Source organism: Lineus longissimus, chromosome 15, assembly GCF_910592395.1.
Source record: "Lineus longissimus chromosome 15, tnLinLong1.2, whole genome shotgun sequence".
Lineage (NCBI taxonomy): Eukaryota > Metazoa > Nemertea > Pilidiophora > Heteronemertea > Lineidae > Lineus > Lineus longissimus.
This window is the reverse complement of record NC_088322.1, coordinates 9,817,023-9,831,559: the sequence shown is the minus strand read 5'-3', so window position 1 is coordinate 9,831,559 and position 14,537 is coordinate 9,817,023. Positions and strand designations below refer to the sequence as shown.

General features: G+C 41.8%; 1 protein-coding gene across 1 annotated transcript in view; it reads right to left on the bottom strand.

Moving 5' to 3' along the window:
- The window catches only part of LOC135499763 (uncharacterized), a 31,220-nt gene that overhangs the window by 2,176 nt on the left and 14,507 nt on the right, over positions 1 to 14,537 (bottom strand). The window contains exons 25-51 of the mRNA XM_064790710.1: positions 13,973 to 14,193; positions 13,250 to 13,423; positions 12,548 to 12,731; positions 12,106 to 12,363; positions 11,691 to 11,899; positions 11,373 to 11,478; positions 10,889 to 11,005; positions 10,434 to 10,560; positions 9,853 to 10,027; positions 9,126 to 9,399; positions 8,655 to 8,847; positions 8,204 to 8,421; positions 7,609 to 7,841; positions 7,063 to 7,216; positions 6,435 to 6,610; positions 6,047 to 6,202; positions 5,561 to 5,729; positions 5,108 to 5,243; positions 4,746 to 4,867; positions 4,440 to 4,579; positions 3,746 to 3,905; positions 3,100 to 3,300; positions 2,737 to 2,940; positions 1,660 to 2,448; positions 1,143 to 1,367; positions 814 to 909; positions 97 to 437 (exon numbers count right to left, since the gene is read on the bottom strand). Coding sequence (XP_064646780.1) covers positions 97 to 437; positions 814 to 909; positions 1,143 to 1,367; positions 1,660 to 2,448; positions 2,737 to 2,940; positions 3,100 to 3,300; positions 3,746 to 3,905; positions 4,440 to 4,579; positions 4,746 to 4,867; positions 5,108 to 5,243; positions 5,561 to 5,729; positions 6,047 to 6,202; positions 6,435 to 6,610; positions 7,063 to 7,216; positions 7,609 to 7,841; positions 8,204 to 8,421; positions 8,655 to 8,847; positions 9,126 to 9,399; positions 9,853 to 10,027; positions 10,434 to 10,560; positions 10,889 to 11,005; positions 11,373 to 11,478; positions 11,691 to 11,899; positions 12,106 to 12,363; positions 12,548 to 12,731; positions 13,250 to 13,423; positions 13,973 to 14,193 — 5,558 coding nt within the window. The remainder of the gene's footprint in view (positions 1 to 96; positions 438 to 813; positions 910 to 1,142; positions 1,368 to 1,659; positions 2,449 to 2,736; positions 2,941 to 3,099; positions 3,301 to 3,745; positions 3,906 to 4,439; positions 4,580 to 4,745; positions 4,868 to 5,107; positions 5,244 to 5,560; positions 5,730 to 6,046; positions 6,203 to 6,434; positions 6,611 to 7,062; positions 7,217 to 7,608; positions 7,842 to 8,203; positions 8,422 to 8,654; positions 8,848 to 9,125; positions 9,400 to 9,852; positions 10,028 to 10,433; positions 10,561 to 10,888; positions 11,006 to 11,372; positions 11,479 to 11,690; positions 11,900 to 12,105; positions 12,364 to 12,547; positions 12,732 to 13,249; positions 13,424 to 13,972; positions 14,194 to 14,537) is intronic.

Genomic DNA, 14,537 nt, shown 5'->3' with positions numbered 1-14,537 from the left:
GTTTCCATCACGAAAACTCGGATGTGGCATATGCGCCTGACGATATCAGAATCAAGACAGCGACCGATCAGTTCGCCGCATCGGTTCCATGCCTACCTCATAGTTACTGATTCCGTTTGGATCCTCAAACCCATCCCAGCGGAGAAACAACTCATCTGTCTGACTCTGATGGATCCCTGCAGCGCTCCACTGGTTAGGGTAGACGGTCGGAGAACGAGACATGATTCGAACCCACGCACTCTTGGTGCTTGGTTTGGCCTGGGCAAAAGCTACTCCATTTGATGTCATGGTCGTTGCACCGCCGGCAAAATTGTGACATCGGATTGAAGTGTAGATTCTTGCTGGCACCTCAGACTGGTTTAGAGCATGTGATATTTTACTTGCCCCACCCTGCACCTTTTTGAAATGTTGGATATCCAAGATCCCGCGTCTAGATCCTGCGAAATAAACATATCGTTACTATGAACAGTAGTAAAAAAGAGACAGTCAAAACAACACATGGATACTGGTGGACGAGGAAAGAATATTCAGTGAGTGGAGTTACTAAACAACGTTGTTTGTTACAAACCAATTGGAATTGCCTTAACATATACAATTCTTCTGTCTTGACTTCTAGCTATAGAATGATCTATCTCTTCTTGGATCTCGTCACTTCCAGCTGCGATAAATAATTTGAGACACTTTTCGACGAAAGCAAAACGGGTGTTGTTCCCAAGGATAAAACAATCGGCGATCACCAATGCTCAAGAAAACCATGTCATAGATATCAGAAGACATATATATAGGATCGGGTCATTTTTGTTAATACCGTACCTATTCCGTATTCGCAATACTCTATGCCGGACTCTGGATCGTCGACACTCCACTGAGCTTTGACTGTAGACGAGTCCTGGTGGGCAATGTCTCCATCTAAGGTAGAAAGAAAGATACAGATAAGTTACCATCTGCAGTGGAAGTTGTTACTTGATTTGATTTCGCTGCTAAACCTCTACGGTGTGGTTTAATCATTGTTTCAATAGAGATGGGATGGGGCTAGTTTTATCCTCATTAACAACAGAAAGATCATCTCTTATGTATCTATGAGACTCGAATCGAACAAGCTCGAATCGAACAAACTGTATCTCGATAAAGTATTTCTTAACCTTTATCGGTTCCGTCCCATACATGGTGAATAACTGGCGGTGTCTTGTCGATCTTGATTGGATCCGAGAGAAGAATCTTCTTGAGACCAGCCGCGTTCCTGGCGATGACAGTCACATAGACGCTAGAGTTGTGGATCAGTTTTAGGTCCCGATCAGTAACCTGGGTAAATGGTTTCAAACCGACGGATTTGAAATAGGAAATTACTGAGCCACCTTTCCTCTTTCCTGAAAGAGAATGACGTAGGGTAACTCATTTATTTTTCATCATTCGAGAACTTACAGTTTTGCTTACCCAAAAAGTTTCTAGATATCATGCGTTTGAACTGAAACCTATGCAGATCTTTCTAATTATGAATCAAGACTATATTTAAACTTTAATTTCGACACGTACATGGATATATTGTGGTCTACTGGTTTATGTCTGTTATAAAGTTCGCCAAAGAGCCTTAATTGTCAAATTTTGTAAGGCAAACTAGAAAAACTAGGTTAAGAAAAAGATCTTATGAACTAAACTCACCCACTGCATATTTGTACTCAACAATCGGACTTTCCTTGTCTTCAAAGTCCCAGCCCAGATGAAGAGTATCCCCTTGGGCTGTGAAAAAACCGTACACATGCATCGGAGTTTTGAAACTCGAGGATATGTAACTGTTCCCGGGTGAGGCGTCACCATCTTGGATCTGTTTCACAACGACGTCATCGAAAGCAATACCACTTCTCGCTCCAACAGACGATATGGTGATATCACCGGAAGTTGAAGTGGCGACAAAATAGCAGACATGTTTGTTCCAAGCGGTTATTGATGTCTTACCAAAAACATCATGGCGGTAGGTCCTGTTCTGAAGGCTGAAGACATATCCTTTCCCATCAGGTAACTGGACTCGGCCTCGAGTCGGACCTGGCGAGTGCGATGGGTGGATGTGACTCGCGTATAACGTCACAACATATTTTGTCCCAATCACCAAACCCGTCAGTGTTTGAAACAGAGAACCGTAGAGAAGAAGGAACTGCCGGCCTTGCTTGGCAAGTAAAGCCTCGTCTACAGGCGTAACAACCGTTGTTCCCTTGGCTTTCCATCCTGTTGGTTCTATCGTTTTTAACGGTGTAGTGGTGATGGATGTAGCAGCCGCCATTTTGGGACCGGGGTTGTCCTCGAAGGATGGATTGTTTATTACGTTGTCCCCAAACTTGAGCTTGGTTAGAATGTCTGGTGGCGATCTGTCAATCATGACGCCATCAGAAACAACGACGCTTGATTGATGACCAACACCGTCTACTGCATACACCTTGTTGTAGATCTTACGACCTGGAAGCATATCGAAAAATAGGGATTGAAAGACATTCCCTGTCAATGATGGGTGCCATCTTGTGACTGAAGAAGAAAAAGATTGTACCCAAATTTTGATTCATGCATGGTAAGGCAAAGTAAGGCATTGCAGTTTGACACTGTACATGTAGTACAGTGTAAGTAACAATCATAGTTATTTTTGGATCTTCCAGATTGACCACTTATGGCGTTTGCTACAGAGTACTGTACAATACTTGGCCATTTCAGGCCTTTACCGGACATTCTTGATTACCATGAATGCCATACCTGCAGTGAGAGGTGTACTGAGTAGCTTTTGAATTCTGGTTTGAAGTCCAACATTAGTCCAAGTTTTCACGCCACACTCATCCTTCGCTGGTGTTTTACCCACACACCACATGTAGCGATCAATACCGGAACCAAGGTCAGCCCAACCTTGCCAGTGAGCGGCCACCAGATTGGTTCGATTCTGGTAGTCCTCATCATGCAAACCTGTAAATAGAAAATTTCCCAGACTGTCTTAATGGTGTAATTTGCATCATGCGTGTTGTTTGATTACTTCACTTTGCAAATGCACAACATTTACATGTAAGTATGTACGGTACATAAACCATTTAAGTTTTTTCAAAGAGTGTACTCCCTGATACTTACCCGTTCCGTCATTGACAACGCCAGTAAGAGGTGGAAAGGTATCAATGAGAACTCCATCAGAATACCTCTCATTGCAGAGACCAGCCTTGTTGCAAGCCCTCACATTGCTGTAATACCTCCTCCCCGGGACCGACTTCAAGTTGGACAATTCAACCGAAAACGTAGTAGAGGATTGAGTCTGGAACTTCAGTGTGTCTTGGCCTTTGAAGAGAAAGTAATTGGGCATTTTCACCCCGTCAAAAATGATAGGGATTCACACCGCGAATTGTAGCAGTGAACCCAATAATTGTTACCAAATGTGCTTGACTGCAGCAGAATCTTTCCATAAATTTATCGAAAGACTCTGACTATTGTAAGACATGAATACACTTGTAAGATTTAAACCAATCTCTTAAAGCTGATGACTATTTACTCAACTCTGGGTTACGTACTGTACTGTAAAATTTTCTTGGGTGTTTATTTTTAGGATTTTGTAAATAATATCAATTGGCGAAAACAGATATTGCCAAAAATTATTTTGACCAGCTGGATTTTTCGCAATACGCTTAATAAATTGTGAAAATGTTATTTGAATTTTTTGGAAAATGTTCACGAATCGCAATAGATGAATAGGTTGGACATTTTATTCTTCACATTATTTACTCACCGCCAGGGTAGGTACCCAGAGATACATAATACTTGTCCCAGCTTCTCCCTTGAAAGGCATTCTTCCACGAGACACAGAACATGTCCGTCCTGTTATAGACATCCACATCCTTTACCGCCGAGGTGCCTTTTTTGGGGTCGCCATAACGACAGTCTTTTACCTGAATTAAAATTCAAAGTACAAATTAAATATTAAGCCTAGACAGCCCTTAGATCATGCACATATATTTGATAATTTATTACAACATTAAATGCGTAACAAATATAGCAACTTTAAGACTCAAGAAACCCTGGTATGGAATTCATCCAACATTAAAGGTAGAAAACTTAAGAAACCCTAATGGAAAAAATCATAGAAATAAAGTCTCATATTGTTTCTGTGCATTTTGCTGTACTAAGTGTGTTTACAGAGTCATCACACGCTTATAAGAATACAGACCAGTAAACTACGAACGAGGTAAATGGGTAACGCACAGGGTTATCATTGCAAGATGAACCAACTCAGTTTCCACAGTGCCAATCTGAGGCACGCCAGAGCTCTATCAGACACCGAAAATCAGGTAATATTAGGTCGGAGGCCATGCAGACGAAAGGTGACGATGTCCTCCCAGTAATTTTTGTGGGTTTGATTTGTTCTGGTGTTCCTTAGACTGGCAAAACGGAGTCACTACAGTTTCACCTTAAGAAGAACTTACGGTCGCAGCTTGCTTTTTTGAGAGTGAGGGTGACTTTACTGCTGGCTCTACACCATTAGACTTGAAAATCCCATACTCGGTTCTGCTGGTCCAGGCTCTGACAAAGACACTGTACTTGGCGCCTTCAAGGAGAGATTCATCTAAAAATGCAAAAGCATTGATTTAGAGATGAGTACACCAGTAATGAGCTTTAAGGTTGCCAAAATGTCATAACTGGTGTGTTAAAAGACGGAGGAGCAGGTCAATGGAGCATTTGTTGCAGCTCTATACTTTTAGTCATATACTTGTGGGACATACGTTACCTACCATGCGGTCCTAGAGTGTGTATAGCACTCTGACTGCGACCGACATAGCGCCAGATGATGTTATCCCTTGAACTCAGACCCGTCGGCTCCTTTCTCGCTGTCAAACCAACAGCATAATCATAGCTGGAATTGGAAAGGTTACTTTTAGTACTTTGATAATTAAAATGATAACTACTACTGCATGAGCCGCACCAAATCCAAGCCTTTGAGCAAAACCTTACTTGGTTATGGTATAAGCTTAAACACATAGACCAATTGTTCAATGTAAATTAACAACATGTAGTTTTAAGTTGCAATTAATTTGGTTTCGAAATCTTGCATTAGGAATATTTCAAATTGATCCACTGCAACTAATAACCTTACCCGATTGGTTGAACAGTGGATGTAGGATCTACTTTCCACCACGCCGCCAATACAGACGTTGAAGGGCTGTGGCTGATGTCGACGGGAGAAGTGTTTGGGTGTATATCAACAACATCATACACACTTAGCTTGAGTCCTGTTGGAAAGACGTAAACAAGAGAAAAGGATTTTCAGCATGACAGATATTGTGACCTACATTGAAAGCAGACGAATGAAGAAGTCCTTCTTAATTAATGTAACTGAAAAATGCGCTGTGCTTGCTATGAATTCATTAGCGGTGAACTTATAGACTATCAGTTCCTGTTACATTCGCAGTTGGCCTTTTTTTAGTGCAACGAAAATAATATCGGTAGTTGAAATTTCTTTTGAGGGCTTTCCATCCTACACTTGTGCTTGGGATTATAAAGTGAAAACAGCTCGTAATTTCTATTCCAAACTAGAGGAATAACTTACCTGATGATTTTGTTGTGCATAGTTGAGTTGGACCATCACACTTAGCATTCTGTGGAGAACATACACAATGACCCTTGCATAGCTCATACTGACAACGTCGTATCAATGCAAGACCCCCACCGATCAGCTTCCTGAACTTCTTGATCAAGACAGCACTCTCCAAGCCAACCTGACAACGAAAAATCCGTTTATACCAGTTACCTCTACTTCTTCTTCTAATACCAAGAAAAGAGATGCATACTTGCTACTACTGCTACTACTATTAAAGACACATGACCTGAGGTCACTCGTCTATCATTGCAGCTGGCGAGCAAAGATGCCTGTCCAGAAGATTAGTTTAGTTTTCAGCCTTCTGGATAAGTTGAAGTGAAGTGAGGCCGATCTATTCTTTGATGTTGTCCATCCATGCTGTTCGCGGTCTTCCTCGCTTCCTCCCTCCCAAACCTATGAATTTATTCAACCGAGTTCTAGCTCGAAAAAGCTTACCCCATTGATGCCCACGACAGAAACATAGAATTCCGTTACTGCCTTAAATTTACCGCTGGTGATATTTTCACCGTTCAGGACCAACTTTTGAATGGTTCCTTCATTCCGCCTAGACCAGGGAGATGGACCGTGGCTGAAGCGAATAACTTTGCCATTCTGTAAAAAAAGATCGGACCAATGAGGATTATTCAGACATGGGTGGCCATAAATGATGTAATGCTCTACACTGCCAAATAGGAACACAGAACAGTCTCGTATGCATGCCGACTGTAACTCAGTACAAGTATCCCGTGCGACTATAATATAAATTTTACAATGAAATTCACATACATTCATTCAAAGAACAACAGGGGAAATACATGTACAATCGGGACATTCGTTCACTTACCGTGATATCGTTTCCTCCGTACATCGTCCCCACACTGACGTCATAATATTTGATGCCAGAATGGGCATCACTGAAACCAAGTACAGCGAACGATAAAGAATCCGCAGTGTACGTCCAATGGCCTGCCTCTTCACGGCTCAGTTCTGCTGCATGTTCTGTGTCTATTGCAACCATCCCTGCAAAGAATCAAACGTAACGATGTATGTTATCAACATACCCAACCCAATTGGTGGGTTGACCACAGGTACCGCTATTTTGGCTAGAACTTCAAACCCTAAAGTCGGTAATTAGAATTCGTTCCAAATGAAGTGAATACCGATTTGAAACCTGGGAGGCAGTTCTCTGGAAAACAAATTACAGCCTCCCACCCTTTAAATTGGCATTCACGTTGTTTTGAAAGTGATCTAATGGCTTTCGGATTTCAAGTTCTAGCCAAAAAGACGGTGCCTATATGGTCAACCCTTAAAGTGACCCACCACCTGATGCATAATAGTTGTTGTTGCAACAACCAGTTGAGTCGTGAGATTGTAAAATGCGTAGGTTCTGTAATCCGCAAACTATTTGGACATTTTCCAAACAAATTATGTAAATCAACCCATCTATGTTGGATTTGAAATAACATGCTCACCTGTTAATGGCGGAGAGTTATCCGCAAGTATCTTCGGGGTTGTACTTGTTGTGCACAACATTGCCAGATTACAAGCAATGACAGACACGAAATATGACGTTCCATCAATAAGGCTTACATTTGTTAAGAAGTAGGATTTGAAGGTGCTTCCTATCTGCAAGACATGAACATGTCGGGCACATGGTAAATACACTTCTGTTAGAAAATACGAACGATGGATGGTTAGATGATTGTTCAAGTTTGCATATTTGTTTTACAGTGAGATATAACTCTCCGCAATACAATTAGCCCGCCCTGCCTGTGACTGAACTAGTAACCGTTACCAGTGAGTTTGGAAACCACCGAATGGTTTCCGAAATCGTGGCTTATTTCAAAGGACCTTTAAAAGAAAAATATACGGCTTTGACAATGACAGTAGTTGTGCAAAATGCTGTGTGATCTAGATCTGATTCAAGATTTTGATCAGCTAATTATCATTGGCGTAAGCATGGAATCATTGTCACTGTATCAAACCCAACCAGCAGCGAAAGTCACAAGTCAGCTTACTGGAACAGTAGGCATATCTCTTCTGTGGAATCGATCCGCATGCAGCCGAATATGCTGAGACCGTATTGGACATTTAGAGCTATCAAACTCCCAAGAGACACCAATCGCACTACCGAAGACTTGTGTGTTCTTGTAGACGGAGCCTTTAGATTCAATGTGTGTGGCGGCTTTTCCTATTGATGGAGGTGCTGTGATCACTTTGAAGCCATTTGAAGTGGCAGTGGTTGACAAACCTGCAAAGATATAAAACCAGGACAAAAATCAGATGACCTCTTTGCTGCAGTGCACATGTGCTTGGTCATCATACATTATGTGCATCCATCATTTAAACAAAAAATACTCATAAAATTACACAAAAAGCCCCTATCTGGCAATATAAAAAGAAGAACACAATACACCATTAGCTACGACAAACACGAAGGATTTCATTTTACAAAAAGCCTAGAGTAGGTCTGAGCTTTCAGACTTATATAATTTGAGCAGTTCTGCTTCAATCACCTATTCTTTTTACTGTTGGTGCCTGGACCTTGCCACTCTATCTCTAAATGTATGAATAAGGGAACTTTGTTATGCGTTCAAGAGAGGTCCAACTCACCCACATGGTTGGTGGCCTTCACTGTGATATAGATGGGGATATCTACTGGCAGCTGAATGCCACCGGGTAATTCCAGCCGGTAGGCCATCTCAGAGTGGTGGAGGCGCTCTTCCTTCATCAACTCATTGCCACCAAGGGTCGTGCCTATCCACCAGGAGTAATACGATATGCCACTCTGTGCATCAAGGAAGCCCCACCATTTCGCTCCAACATATTTCCTGTAATGTAAATAAATTGTATTTTCAGAGAAATTCTTGCAGGACAAACCTGAAGAAAGTTTTCAATCCGCCAAATTAAAATGGCAGAAACTGTTAATTCGTTAAGATAATTTTTCGCAAACCCCAGGCATAAATAGGCGCGATTTATTAGCGGTTTACATTTTGTTGGATTTGTAAAATACTGACCGAATTTTGAGAATCTGGACACACACACTCATGAAAAAAATAGTTACCTGTGGTTTTGGTAATCAATATCCTGGAGTCCAACACCATCTTGCACCAATCCCTTGATAGGTGGTGTGCTGTCTATGAGCACTCCATCTGACGAGGCAGTGGAACACAGGCCTACTCCATTACATGCTGTGACAGTGGCATAATATGTCTTACCTTGACATAGGGTTACCTCTAGATTAGTGGCAACAGCATCTGAAAAAAGAATTTTGCTGAGTCTTTAAGAGGACAAATTTTTGCATCATATTGTCGCAACAGCATTAATCCGCATGGGCTTCGGCATATCGTCTCAATGAATATTTCAGTTTTGGGATCACCAACAATGTAATAACTATCCATGCATGTTTAAGTGAAATTAGTTTGCTCAGCCCTTACATAATCCTGTCTATGAGATGAAATAGCTACTTCGTGCTGAGCCCATGGACTCTCAAATGTACACGATGTTCCTATAGGTACTGCAAACGATCGTTTACCTGTGTTAGCCCCTACTGGATGGTCCTTGAGAATGTCACCACAGCCAACACAAGTCCCGACTGACCAGCTGTAGGAGACGACGCCAGAATGTGGGTCACTGAAGTCCCAGTAAGCCCAGATATGGTCATCATCTCTCTGGAAGTTCTGGTCCTTGCGGCCAGCTGTGGCCTGGTCCCGACTTCCATCGAAGACGTATCCCAGGACAGGCGGTGAGGGGTCAAATAACAATGGCCAGTCGGTGGCAAGACTTGAAAGGCCTGCTTTGTTGAATGCCTAAGGAGAAAAGGGCAATCATAGTCACCATCTTATACTGTTAACCGGGAAAGATTCGCGGCTATTATATAGTCAACGTTTTTGTCAAATTGCATATTTGGCGTAGTTTTAAATTAAACGCACGCACTAATTTCCTGATTTACTGCTTCACTAATAAAATACTCTCGAATATCTGAGCCGAACGGGGACGTCCATGCTGGTGACTATACTCAGCAAAGTCTCAATATGTTCCCTTATTGACACCAGACAACAGGTCACGGACAGACTTATGTACTTCACGTGAAACTAAGTCATCCTCATAAGTAATAGAATATCAATGTCGTTCTGACTTAGGTAGCTTTTGCAAGATACTTCACTTCCAGTAAATCACAGTGCCCTGGTGTTCCAACTCTTGCATTTTTGATGACCTAAGCCATTATGTTGCACGAAAGTAAGTAAGTTCAAACTCCTCACCTTAACTGACACATAGTACACATAGCCTTCCTGCATGTCCAGGCTGCTAGTAGAAGTGGCGTAGGTCTGTGCTGTTACTGTGTTAGGCATGATGTCGGCGTAACCTGGCTGGGACCCAACTGCCCACTCATAATGGGAGATTCCAGACTCACTGTCAAGAAACACTCCTTCCCAACTGAAAGGATGAAATTACACATGACTTTCTAGATGAAACGGAACCTGTTAAGGTTTTTCAGCCAACACAAACATGCACATCTAGAGGTTTTTCGTAGAAATGAAAAACCGTTAAGGTTTGAGCTTGTTAAAAGCTCAAGGGGTTTTGCATTTTCTTGACAAACCTCTACGGGTGCAAATTATTGTAGGATAAAAAAACCAATACGTTTTTCAAAAGCTCAAAACCCCTCATTTTTAAGAGTGTACGATGTGTCGTGATTACATAAAGTCATATTGTAGGATTCAATAACTCGTAGGTTATTGACCTACAATGGAATTATGGTGATGCATGTTTTACATCACGCAACCCTAAGGGAGTGAGAACACTTTTTCAGGGGGTCACTTATTCCTATTACACCTATTATTACCTTGCAAACACGACAGCGCTAGTTGTGTGGTGGCTCTTCATGGTGACATTATTTTTTACAGGGGGCGTTGTATCCACCGTGGCCCCTTTGCTCGTGGCATTTGCTGTCAGATTTACATAATCGGTTGCTGAAATAAAGATGTATATTGAGTAATTCTCGGTTCTTTTATCATTTTCTTAAACAGCGATCAAGGCAACCTGTGCTTTAGAAAGGGAAAGGGAACGTGTATGGAAAAAGACGTAGTGCGGTGTGCTTCAGAGGAGCAAAAAGAATGAAAATACATAGGAGAGTTCGGGCAGTCGATTCATATAAACATTGAACATCTCGTTCGTAAGACAGAAAGAATCTATCTGAATACCCGAAAAACAGTTAACTACAACGTATTAAGCTAAATGACTTGAATCTTTACCAGAACATGCCAAAATTTACTTAGGTCAGGACAGCCTTGAACTTACCTCTAACAGTAACGTAATACGTGCTACCAGATTGGAGATTGAGTCCATGTATAAGGTGATGCGTCGTAAACCCGACGTTCTTGAATTCAGCGATATCATCAACACCAGGGAGTGAACCTACAAATGTGACATGAAGGTGTGAGAGATGTGAGATGTATTAACAATTGTAGCCAGGCCTTTCACAGAACGACGAAAGTAATTCCTTCTGACCTACATCCTTGTTTAGCAAGAATCATTCAGAAAAACTGTTATATAGGGTACCCAAAAAAGAACATCTGTATCTTCAAAACTCTAAACATGGGTATAGCTAGGAGTGTGCGTGTGTGTGTTGGGGGGGGGGGGGGGGGGGGGTGCGACGAATGCCTTCCCCAGAAAAAACAACAAGTTTTGACCATGATTTTGGCCGAAATAATTCAAAAAGTACATTTGCCCCCTTCTCCAGGACAAGAAAGCTGACTAAGCCCCTGTTTAATCAATAGCTTACCAACTCCATATTCATAATACTTTATCCCTGAAAGGTCGGGTGATTGGCCATGCTCTTCCACATCTTCAAACCCTGACCAGTTGACAGACATCTCTGTATGAGATCGCTGGAAAAAGAAATGACTGATATCAGCCTTGTCAGCTTCTCTCTGCAAATTATTTCCATGCATAGTCGAATCCTCAGTGGTCATTGATGATAAGTTAAGGATCAGCGGTAAAACCTGAAATGAGGATCCACGTAGATATATCCAGTGTGATAAAGAAGAGCAATACAGAATTTAAGCAAAAAAACCTACAGCGCTTAAAAAAAGTTTCTTACCAAAAATGTTTCTCCCTTTTCGGCTCCCACCCACACCTTGCCAGGTTTAGGAGCTGTGAGGTCGACTGTGATACCATCACTGCAACTGTTCACCTCTGCCAATGGCTCAGTCCATTTCTCATGCTTCTTTGTCATAGCATCAGCGTGGACACAGATGTAGTACCGCCTGCCATGGGTGAGCGTCAACTCTACATTGGCAAATTCATGCTCTGGAAGAATATGGACTTGCACATAAAGTGGTCAGCAAATCAATTGCTGGTTATTGCAATATGCTCGTTTGTTAACGCCTTTAACTACGATATGACGATTTGCGGAAATTTCGCAGTCCACCAAAATGTTCTCTGTTGAAGAAATTTTCCGGAACGGCAAAAATGAAGAGGCGCGCACATTTTAGCAGTTTACAGAATTCACCTACCCGTCTCTCCACATTTGATTGCTGTAGGCAGGGAACATGGATCTTTGTAGATCATCTGATCAGGTCTGTCCTTGTGCCCGAATGGCTTAAGCATGCTGTCCACTATGACTGCATATTTGTACTTTCTGTGGCGAAGACTGGGCCAGGTGGCTGACAGGATGTTCTTGTAGGATGTGTAGTCTTGATCAGGTACGCGCCAAGCATCGTTTAACTTCTTCGTTATGGGCTGGCCAGTATTTGGAATAATTGTCTTCGTTGCTGATATAATGAAAAATATATTAACCCCTTTGGAACTGCTACTGAATACCTATTCGAAGATCTATGCAGCAGATGCAATAACATCAAACAATTTAGAGAAATGCAAAGTCTTATAGCGCTTTATAATGTACATCAAAGAGACAGCTACAAGTAAAAATTCAAATTTATAAAAAGTATTTTCTACCTTGGTCTATCACTGGCAGTCCAACAGCGTCTATGACAGTTGGTTCGAATGGTTTAATAGTGTCACAGGCTTTGACCTCCTTGAATAGTGTAGTGCTCAGCCCGGACTTTGAGGTGCCGCGTAAAGCAAGTCGGTAACAATCTTTGAATGCCAACGGGTGGTCGAAAACCGCAGTGAATTCACCCTGGAAGGGTAAATTTCACATCAAATAAACATGCACTGGTGTAACACATTTCATTAAATTAGGATAACTGTTACGGTGAAATGAATGAAAAGATAAAACTATCTTTTCCCCCAATAAGTGTGTCACTACATACACCACAGCAAAGAGGGTGCATACCAGATGCAGCTGAGTGATGAGCACCTGACTGTGTGTCCCTACACTCGCAGGAGCCCCGGCTTGTTGAAGGTCCAACAATATCCGACACATATTTGCCAAGGATCAAGACCAAAGTCGAATCCAAGCGGTGATGATAATCGGACACCTCAATGAGGCAGCCCCTACGATCCTAATCCACCGGGCGCCTACACAGCCTATGAGCCAACAACTCATTCTGTCCAAATACAAAGTTACAGAAACGAGAACCAGAACAGTTCCTCTCACTTATGATGGCTTGAACCATCATGCTGCAGTTAAGTATTAAGTAAGTTCTGTAACGTAAATCTAATCCCTCCGAGTGTTCACAGCGCGTTATATCCTACCTTTGTCTTATCGGCCAATATGTTAACATCAGCCTTCCTCCAATCTTCGATGTTTTGGCCAGGTTGATTGTTGGTTGTAACTGTCCAATGATAAACATCAATCACTGAGCGACGGAAGTCACTGTACAGCTCAGGGATGTCCACGTCGACAAATCTGTTTAACGCCACTTTTATCTACATAAGAGGGGAAACAAGAATAAAAATGCATACAATGTGCAAAAAGCGTTCTATTATAGAGGTTTGGATAGGATATGATAAAGACCTGCTGGGCGTTTTGCTTCGTGTAACTGATAATGTAAACAGCTCAATTTCAGTCTCTGACAATAAGAACTCTTTCATGACATCAAACGCTTCACGAGATAGACAGTTCCGCCGAATGGTTTAAGTGATGATCATGTAGTCATCAAGGAAATAAGTATTCCAAATCTGTCCTCTTTTCGCATTGATGGCCATGATTGCCACGGTCATGATGAATATAGAATTTTCCCCTTGGATGAACATTTAGTATTCTAGTCTCATCCATCTCAGACTGATTCATAAAGTAAAACAAATTCGACACCGAAACCAAGGCAGAGCATGACGCCACCATCGGACAGCTTTGTACCGTCAACCCATTATCTACCCACATTTAATTTTTTCAATGGCATCGAACAACCATTGGTATAATAACTCCTGTTTTTCTAAAATATTAAACGATAGTACGATAAAACTAGAGAATCTTACTGTTTTGTCCTTGTATAGCACCTCAGAGATTAAACCACCCGCGGGAAGCTTAGCAAGGATGAGCACACCATCACTGTAAACATCACTGAAACAGACCGTTCCATGGCAGGGCCTCAGCACTGACCGGTAGCGTTTACCAGACACCAAGCCCAGGTTTGATCGTGTAACATTGCCTGACATTTGGACAAGTGCAAACGGTTCAAACGTTTTCCATGAAGTGGCTGAAAGGGAAGAATGCTGATGTTGATATTGTTAGTGACGACATCGCATGTCACATCTGATGATACTGACTATTTTGTTTCAATCGAAAGGGAAAAACTAAGAATATTTCGGATACGACACAGAAAAATTTGGACCAGGGGCAGCTTGCATACTGATAGCAAACTGGCTTCCAATCTTGAAATGCTGTTGTCCTGACATGACCTAAGACTGTAATGCTGAATGAAAGGTTGATATCTGCATTGAAAATCATATTAAGATAGTGTCAAAAGGTCTTATGAACGCAATAAAGTTTGTTGTCCGCATATACATGTCGTAAATACGGTATTTGCAAAACTAAACAGCA